This window comes from Vicia villosa, linkage group LG4 (genome assembly GCF_029867415.1).
Source record: "Vicia villosa cultivar HV-30 ecotype Madison, WI linkage group LG4, Vvil1.0, whole genome shotgun sequence".
In the NCBI taxonomy this organism is placed as follows: Eukaryota; Viridiplantae; Streptophyta; class Magnoliopsida; order Fabales; family Fabaceae; genus Vicia; species Vicia villosa.
In genome coordinates, this window is record NC_081183.1 from 87,770,172 (window position 1) to 87,779,389 (window position 9,218).

General features: G+C 38.9%; 2 protein-coding genes across 2 annotated transcripts; one reads left to right on the forward strand and one right to left on the reverse strand.

Annotated features, from left to right (window-relative positions):
- Positions 1 to 3,422: 3,422 nt before the first annotated feature.
- Positions 3,423 to 4,836, reverse strand: LOC131599319 (E3 ubiquitin-protein ligase ATL4-like). Its single transcript, XM_058871720.1, has one exon. The coding sequence runs from the start codon at positions 4,549 to 4,551 to the stop codon at positions 3,631 to 3,633; it is 921 nt and encodes a 306-aa protein (XP_058727703.1). The 5' UTR covers positions 4,552 to 4,836; the 3' UTR covers positions 3,423 to 3,630.
- Positions 4,837 to 5,418: 582 nt separating this feature from the next.
- On the forward strand, positions 5,419 to 7,653 carry LOC131597483 (protein FAR1-RELATED SEQUENCE 5-like). The gene is made up of 3 exons (XM_058870179.1): positions 5,419 to 5,614; positions 6,105 to 6,719; positions 6,944 to 7,653. The coding sequence occupies exons 1-3, from the start codon at positions 5,419 to 5,421 to the stop codon at positions 7,651 to 7,653; spliced, it is 1,521 nt and encodes a 506-aa protein (XP_058726162.1).
- The last annotated feature ends 1,565 nt before the right edge of the window (positions 7,654 to 9,218 follow it).

Sequence of the window (9,218 nt, forward strand, 5' to 3'; positions counted from 1 at the left end):
GGCCTTGGGAATTTGCAAGTCTTTGTTAGTTGATCAAGAGGTTATGCCAAACGTCATTGTCACCGATCGAGACAATGCTTTGATGAATGCGGTCGATACCGTCTTCCCGACATCGACCGCGTTACTTTGCCGGTATCACATAACTTGCAACGTGAGAAGCAAGTTGAAACCCGCGGTTGGGACAAAAGATAGGCTGGATGAAAACGGTAAAGTTGTCAAAGCCGGTGTTGTGGTTGAAAGGATAATGTCGGCATGGAAGGAAATTTTGGATGCACTCCGAAGAGGTGTATACCGAGAAATTGGTACACTTTAGGTCTTTGTGTGGTTCCATTAGGACATTTTGTCATTACGTCGAATCCACCATTCCTGACAAAGTTAGAGAAAAAGTCGTGTGCGCTTGGACAAATCGAGTTAGACATCTTGGTTGCACCACGACTAACCGTGTTGAATCCGCACATGCGGTCTTCAAGAGGTGGTTGGGTGATAGCAAGGGAGATTTGTGTCGGGGATGGGACACCGTGAACCAAATGCTTGAAAATCAACACAATGAAATTCAAACATCGTTCGGTCGGAGCAAGACGGTTATGGAACACCGGTATAAGGGCCAAATTCTATTCTCCCAATTGATTTACAACATATCTCGAACGGGTTTGAATTTTTTGTTTCATGAAGCTAACCGGTCGGAGACCACGGGGCCCGATAGTTCATTATGTGGGTGCACCATTAGAAAGACATACGGCCTTCCATGTGCTTGTATACTTGCAAAAAAGAAGAAGTTGAATTCACCAATACGCATGGATGAGGTAGCCGACCATTGGAAGAAGCTTCGTTTTGATGATTTTGACCCGCCGAAAGAAAATGACTCCAAAATCACCATCTCCGACGAGTTGGAAGTGATAATGGAGAAGTTTGCTAAAGCGGACGACACAACAAAAATGCACATAAAAGAACAATTGCGAAAGATCGCATTTCCGGAGACCATCGATTTGAAACCGCCATCTCAACCGGTTAAAACGAAAGGTGCACCGAAAAAGTCCAAAATTACACAAGATGACACGTCAACAAAACGATCTCCTTCCTACTTTGAACATGTTGATGCATCGTTCCCGGAAATTCATGAGACACCGAAGTCTAAGTGTAGTGGTAACAAAGGAGCCTGTATTTCGAAGCCACCTCGTACACCGCCGATCAAAAAATCACCAATTGTCTACATTGATGAGATGCCACTTTTTATGCACAAATATATCGATAACATCGTTGATGTTGGAGGCGACGGAAATTGTGGATATCGGGCCGTTGCGGGTTTGCTCGGTAAAGGGGAAAATAATCACACTTTAGTCCGACGGGAACTCATTGCGGAGTTGACTTCGTATCGGGACATCTACGGCCGACTATATGAAAATCAAGAAAAGTTTGCAAAAATTCATGATGCACTTGTTCCATCACTTACCGGTATCGCTCCGGTTTCGAAGTGGATGTCATTCCCCGATATGGGTCATCTAATAGCAAGTGCGTATGATATGGTGTGTATCGATTTGACGAGGTTTGGACTAAGTGAGACTTTCTTTCCACTTCATAGTCGACCGCCGTTGGACGCGTCGGGCCGCATCATATGCATCGGGTATCTACGATCGCGGCACTTCGTTCAAGTGTTTTTGAAACCGGGTTGTCCTATACCGGCTACTTCTTGTCAATGGACGGCACATCGTTCAAATGAGGCGGAGACTTGGCCGGATCAGTTCGTTTCGAGGATGGCGGAGTTTGAAGAAATGATGAGCAAAGAGCGCGAGCAAAATAGAGAGCGGTCGAAGAACGTGCCTATTTTGGACTTAGGATCCACCGATTGGTTCGGTGAATTTTAGTTCGTTCCGGATCGTTTTTGTTTGTAACGATCATTTTTTGAATGTATTGTTGTTTATCATATAAAATCGGACCGATTCAATACATATATAATATAAGTATGTTTTATGTTGTCATTGCCTATTTTATGCCTATTTTGTATGCTTTTGGTATTGTTTACACAAAACAAAATGCAATGCACAAAATGCAAAATTCACCTCTGTTTCTGCATAATTCGGAAATGAACTTCCGAAATATACATGTCTGGAGCCTATTTTCGGAAGTTCATTTCCGAAATGTCCCCTGAGGCAGGATAAGGTTTGTTGGGCCATCAATGCTCCAATAAGTCTATAAATACTACACACTCTTCTTCATCCTCTTCACACCACAAAACACAAATGACACAAACCTACCCCCACCTAGCATTCGTCTACTTTGAAACCGGCTACCCGATGCCGTTCCAATTTCGCTTATCGCGCGACACGCCGTTTGCGGAATTGATACCGTCGCTCAACACGCTTTTGCGCTATCCCGAGAATCGAAAGGTTGTCAAGCTCGAGTACCGCTTGCCATCGCTTAACGACGAGGGAGGCATTAAGTTCACACCTTTTGAGATCAAGAACGACGAAGATTTAGCGGTTATGTGGACAACGTTCGACCGATTTTCTTCGAAAGGCCCGATCGAGTTGGACGCCAAACTTCAAAGATCGGCGGACGACGTTATCAAAATGTTGACTCATCCCTACCTACCCGTGTTCAACAATATGTAACTTTAATTTTCAGTAATATTATCGTTGTAATCTTCACCCGATTAAATAAAGCGAATCGTTGTTGTTTTTCATTTTTCTTCTGTCCAGACATAAATTCGGAGCTTCATTTCCGAATTCCATCATGGGGGTGCGTTCGGAGATGAACTTCCGAAACACCACATTTTCTGATAATGTAACTTTATTTCGGAGATGCATCTCCGAAACCAATATTTTATATTAAAAAAAACACGTTTTCGGAAATTCATTTCCGAAAACACCTTTTTTCCAAAAAAAAGTACCGTTTTGGGAAATGAACTTCCGAAACAAGAGGTAATGTTGTAAATTCACCAGGGGTGAGCAAGAAGGTTAGGAGGTGAATGAAAAATAATCAATCACAATCAATTTATATATGAATTAAAATAAAGAAAGGCAATCAATTACGATAACTAAAGACAATCAATTACGATAACTAAAGACAATCAATTACTGATTTGTTTCGATAACAATAAGTACTATATTCTTTAAAAGTATATTCAAGATAAAGTGTTTAGCCCAAATCAACACACATTAATTCAGAAAATCATTCTTACTTAGTCTATTACTGAAAAGAAATTCTGGTTTAGCTGTCATTTACCAACATTAACAAATGGAATAATAAAGTACTTCACGTGTTGTTCGACAAGTAAGGTATTTTTGGTTTAATAACTTGATATGGTTGGTAATCCATATTCCATATCATACAAAATCACCTACATTTACACTGTGAGAGATCTCGTAAAAAAATAGCAAATATCACACACAAACCACAACTTTGGATGTAACTTAATTAATTACTTTGATAACGACATCAAATAAATAGTAGTATCACACATTATTTACCAAACCAAAGAAAAATATTAAGAAATATTTTTTGAAACTCCTTCGATAATATCTGAGTTATGTGCTAACTTTGTGAAGATTTATGCACATAAAATAAAAATATTTTCAGAAAATTGAAAACCCTATTAACTATATTGTTTAATTACATGATTAATTTTCATAATCAAACCCCTGAAACCCATCTAAACATCTCACTAATTTCTTCCCCAAACCTGTTAGCTTCAACATCAAAATCCTGAACTCCAACGACGTCGTTTCGTCGACTACTCCCATTGAAGAACCTTCCAGAATTTCTAAACCACGTCAGACTTGAGATATTATCCATGTAATCCTTCAGCCAGTTGTTACCTTCACCGACCAAGTGAGAAGCCACCGGAACCGGAAACTCCCCCGCCGGGATTGCCGGTGCATCATCTTTCTCACCGGGAACAATTCTTCGATTAGTATGACCGAATGGAATCTCAGCTTCTTCATCCACGAAATACTCGAATGCGCCGACGGAGTATGATCTCCGGTCAGTTTCGCCGCTGACATTCTCAGATGCGGTGGCGCCACGGCGATTGCTGACATTACCTAACTCCAAACGGAAGCTGTTATCAGATGAAGACGATGCCGGCCGGGAAATCTTCACAACCTCCGATTCCGAAGCGATAACGGCTGATCGACAAAGCGGACACGTCAGATTCGACTGGAGCCAGACGTCAACGCATTCCGCGTGGAATGCGTGGCAACAGAGAGGGAGAAGACGGAGGTAATCATTTTGCTCAAACCTCGACAAACAAACAGCGCAGTCGCCGGAGACAACGGAGGAGGAACGGCGTTTGATGGAAGAGAACGTGAAAAGCGGGAGAGAATCGACTACGGAGGACGAAGACGAAGTCGTCTCCGGCGTTATTCTATTGCCGGATGATAAAACTGTGGAAGACGACGACGGCGGAGTTAAACGACGGGAGGCGCTATTGCGGCGGTAACGGAAGATGAAATAGATCGTTAAGAAAACGATAACGGTAACGGCGAAAACGGTTACGGTAATGGGAAGGTTATCATGTGAGGAAGTGTGGTTTGGTGTTGGTGGAGTATCCATTTTTTTTTGGTTGAGGAATGAACAAAATGAGAGGAGATGGTTGTTTGTTACACTGAAATGATAGTTTTTAGTTTTTCAAGTGGAAAAGAAAAGAATGGAATAATGATGACATGGCATGTAGAATGGAAAAAAGAGAGTGTTGAGGTTTGGTTGTTATTGTTATGGTGAAGTTGGTGATTGGTGTGGTTTTGGAATATAACAGAACAGGAAATTGTGAGCAGGTTTTTCCATGGGACACTGTTCTTGTCTTTTTCCCAATATGTGTCTGTATCGTTTTCTCTTATTTCATATGTTTGCTTCTATTTCTTTTTAATTTTTGTTTGTATTAAAAATAAAAAAAATCCATAAAAAAAGTTATATGAAAACTTTATTTTAATATTGATTATAATAATGTAAATATAAAGAAATGTAATAGGAGTTGTTTAGTCAAATAAAGAAAATATTCAAGATTAAAGGAAAGGGTAGTGTTTGGAAGTCAAAAATATGTTTGTAATAAAACGAATAAAAGAGATATAAAGACTAAAAAAAAGCTAAGAAAAAAAAAAAGAGAAAAGAGAAAAATCAAACCTAAACATGTACGTTCCTATCTATTTTTTTGATGATAAGCAAATTGTTACCCATTTTTGCAATTTCTTGTGTCATTTGTAATAAGGTGAAAAGGTGAAGCTTCCATTGCAATTTTCCTTTGGACTTGAAATCTTGGTTTTGGGCATTGACTAATATGCATAAGAATTTACTTATGCACCATGCATAAGCTAATCTAAATCTAATGACTAGAAATCACCATATATATATATATATATATATAACAGAAAAAATAAACGTTTTAATTTTATTTTTCTCCTCAATTCCAACGACTCGACATCTATGTTTCCCAGCATCACCACCGTCGCCACCGTCTGCACCGTCACCGTCACCGATCTCCGTCGATCACCACCGTCTTCATCCTTCCTTCCCAACACATCACCACCGTTGTCATGCTTCGATCCCAACACGTCATCACCGCCACCAATAATTCATTCCGGCGATTCCTCACAGCTCACTTTCATCTACGAAATCATAGGTATTGGATTTTACATTTGTTAAATTGAATTTTAGAATTCCCACTTCAATTTCTGAATTTCTTTCTTGCAATATGTGATTACCTAATGCAAGAATTCATTGAGTAATGTGTAATATGGTTGAGTAATATTAGGATTCCATGAGTAATGTGCAATATATTTTGATAGAATAACCCTGACTACTGTATAATATTGAATATGCATATATATCTTTCCTATTATTAAATTTGTAATTTGTATTTCGTAGGTTGTGTTGCTAATGGATGAGATTTCGTCTTCCACAAATGTCACTCAAGATGTTGGTTCTTACTCTGATGAAAATAAAGAATCCTAGAAACATTTTTTCTTCCACGACCTTTCATCAATCAAGGATTTCTACGCTAAATACGCTCATGAAAAGGGATTTTCTTTGAGAAGAAATCTGCACTCCTTCTATGATTCTCGTAACAAAAAACTGACATTGTGCAATATGTTCGTTATGTTTGTAACAAGCATGGTTTCAAGCATGGGAGTCGGCGGATCCTAAGAACAAGACAAACTCGGATACTCCTGTTCTCATTGAATTTCAGAAAGAGAAAGAACTTCCCGAGGAAAGGACTGGTTGCCCAGCTAGTATTTTGTTGAAGTATGATTCCAATGTTAAAGGTTATCACATATACAAATGGAACGTTCCTCATAACCACCCTCTCCATAAACCTGAGCATTCGCATTACTTGAGATCGGCTCGAGAGATTAGTGAGCCTCAAAAACAACTTGTAATAATAAATTCGAAATCAGGCATGTCTGTAAGATCCTCCTTTCAAGTTATGCGTCAAATAGCTGGTGGTTCAAAGAACCTTGGGTATTGCTTCCAAAATTTAAAGAACTTTCTCACCACTATTCGACAAAAGAAAATGGTCATTGGTGATGCAACTATTATTCAAGAATATCTTAGAAATGAAGCTTTGAGGAACCCATCGTTCTATTATGATATCCAAGTTGATTCTGAAGAGAACATAGCTAGCATTTTCTGGCCAGATGCAATCATGCAGCAAGACTATGAATTATTTGGTGATCTCATCAGTTTCGACACAACTTATCGAACAAACACGGAGTATCGTCCATTAGGTTTATGTTCTATTCATTTCACTACTATTATATCATGCTTCCATTTTATTTTGCAATTATCAGTGCATTGATTTATTCTCTGTACCATATTTATTATTACATCATTATATATTACTACTAAGATATATTGATAACATCCATTGTTTTAGGTATGACACTGCTATTATATTGATAACATCCATTGTTTTAACTTTTTCGTTATATGTTTTTGTCATACATACCAGCTCCATTCCTTGGATTTGACAAACACCGTAAGAGTGTATTATTTGGTTGTGCCCTGCTCTACGATGAGACTTCAGCAAGTTTTGATTGGTTGTTTACCACTTTCCTGAAGTGCATGAAAAATAAGAAACTCATTACAATTTATACAGACCAAGCTTGTACTTTGATGAAGTCAATTCCAAACATTTTTTCCGATGTCTTCCATGGGTTGTGTTCATGGCACATGGGGGAGAATGCAAAGTCCAACCTAGGCTCTCGTTGCAATGGTGCATTTCTTGACGAACTACATCACCTGGTTTCGAATGTTGATGATGAGGCAGAGTTTGACTTCAACTGGAATAAGATGCTTCAAAATTGTTTTGGAGGCAAAGCTACTTCTGAATTTACTTGGCTTGTCAAGATTCATCGTAATCGTACTCAATGGTCTTCTGCTTGGGTGAAATCACACTTCACTTCCGGTTTGAAGACAACACAGTTAAGTGAGTCGTTCAATGCCTTTCTTCGTCACTTTCTTCAACTAGACCATTCACTTGTGCAATTCTTTATCCATTCCAATGTTATGGTTGAGAAAATGCGAGATAATCATGCTGATTGTGATTTCAAGGCTGCCAATACTAGGCCAATAAACAATTATCCCAACAGCCAACTCATGAGGTATGTTATTGTCATACCCCAAAATTTACCCAATGTGATCCCCGTTTCAATTTATTAAGGGAGTTAAAAATTAGGAGTCATAGGTTTTGATATACCTATTATTAAACTCGCTCTCCTATAAAATTCCTGTATAATCTGGTTTAAAACAAGTAGAGGTGTGAATGACAAATATTTGAGATCCAATATGCTTTGGGTCCAATTATTTCTCATCATTTACTCATTTATATTAATCCTTATTAATAAGGTCATTATCTTTTTATCAAAAGGGGGGGTGTATGCAAAAATGAAGAGTGTGTTGTAATCCCAATCAGATTTGAGCCCACTAAAAAGGGAGGAATATTTAATTGATTTGGTTAGAATATATATTAAGATTATTATCATTTGTTAAACTCTAACTAAGAATTATTAGTGTGGTGATATTGATCTAATCAATTTAATTATTATTAGTATTTTATAAATACTAGTATATTTATTAATTAATATGATTAGTTGCAATGATTAATTTTTTAATTGTCCAGAATTATTAAAAGGGTGTTTAATTAATGGAGTAGCCTAATTAAATTTGTTGGGCTTTGTCTTGTTACGTTTCGGGCCAAAAAGAATGGGGCCATGGGTCAACGGTTGGGTCACAGGCGGGTCAAACCGACCCGGTCCTGTTCACCATCCCCTCCACAGCGCAAACCATAGTCTCCATGCTCTCAGCGGCGCCGCCCCTTCCAATCACCGGAAACCCTAAGCCAACTCTATTACCCAGGCCCAAAGAAGCAGAATCAAAACGCAATCAAATCTAACATTAACAAAAACGAAATCAAATCAAATATATTGTGGAATCGGATTACAATCTAAATCAATTACAATCAACAAATGAAATCGAATATGAATCAATTTCTAAACTTAAATCTAATTATTCCTAATTCTAATCACTAACCCTAGAGCTATATAAACAAAAATCTAAAAGAGAAGAGGGGGAAAAAGATTCGGAGGGGAGAGTGCTTGCGCCGCCGCGAACGAATTGTTTGACACTTGGACCTTCATCTTCAATCACCTGCGAATACGAAAGGAGAAGGGGATTAGAAGAAGATTTGGAGCTTACAAATCAGGAACACAAGGTAAATCGAATTCGTAACTTAGCTTAGAATCTTGATTGCATGTGATTGTGTTTGGTTGATTTTCTGAAAATGCTAGTGTTAGGGTTCTAAGGGCAAAGGTTAGGGTTCATCAATTTGAGGGTTTTCTGGGTTTGGATGTTTGAAGGCGCTGGGTTTAGATGAAGAATCCGGTTGAATATCAACCGGAATTCTGGGTTTGCTGGTGGTTCACGGTGGTTTCGAGGGTGGGTGAGGGTGTTCGGAGATGGGTTTCTGGGTTGCATTCAAAATAGAGAAGAGAGTTTTAGAGAGAGAGGGTGAGAGATAACGAGGAAGAGGGAGAGTGGATCGGAAGAAATGAGAGCCTCCCCTCTCTTTTGCTTTGTTTTACCATCACCGTTAGATCAAGGCCACTTGGGCTCTCATGGCCATGTGGCGGCATCACTGGACATGATCCAGTGTGCCATCTGATCCTGTACACCACCTCCAATAACCCATGCAGACCGTTTAGATTAAAGTTGGGAATCATGGCCAT

What these genes read in the sequence shown, in the direction of transcription:
- LOC131599319 (XM_058871720.1), bottom strand. Translation starts at nt 4,551, where the DNA reads ATGGATACTCCACCAACACCAAACCACACTTCCTCACATGATAACCTT.
- LOC131597483 (XM_058870179.1), top strand. Translation starts at nt 5,419, where the DNA reads ATGTTTCCCAGCATCACCACCGTCGCCACCGTCTGCACCGTCACCGTC. An exon ending in TTTCATCTACGAAATCATAG is followed by an intron (nt 5,615 to 6,104) that starts GTATTGGATTTT and finishes GTTTGTAACAAG; the next exon opens with CATGGTTTCAAGCATGGGAG. An exon ending in CACGGAGTATCGTCCATTAG is followed by an intron (nt 6,720 to 6,943) that starts GTTTATGTTCTA and finishes CATACATACCAG; the next exon opens with CTCCATTCCTTGGATTTGAC.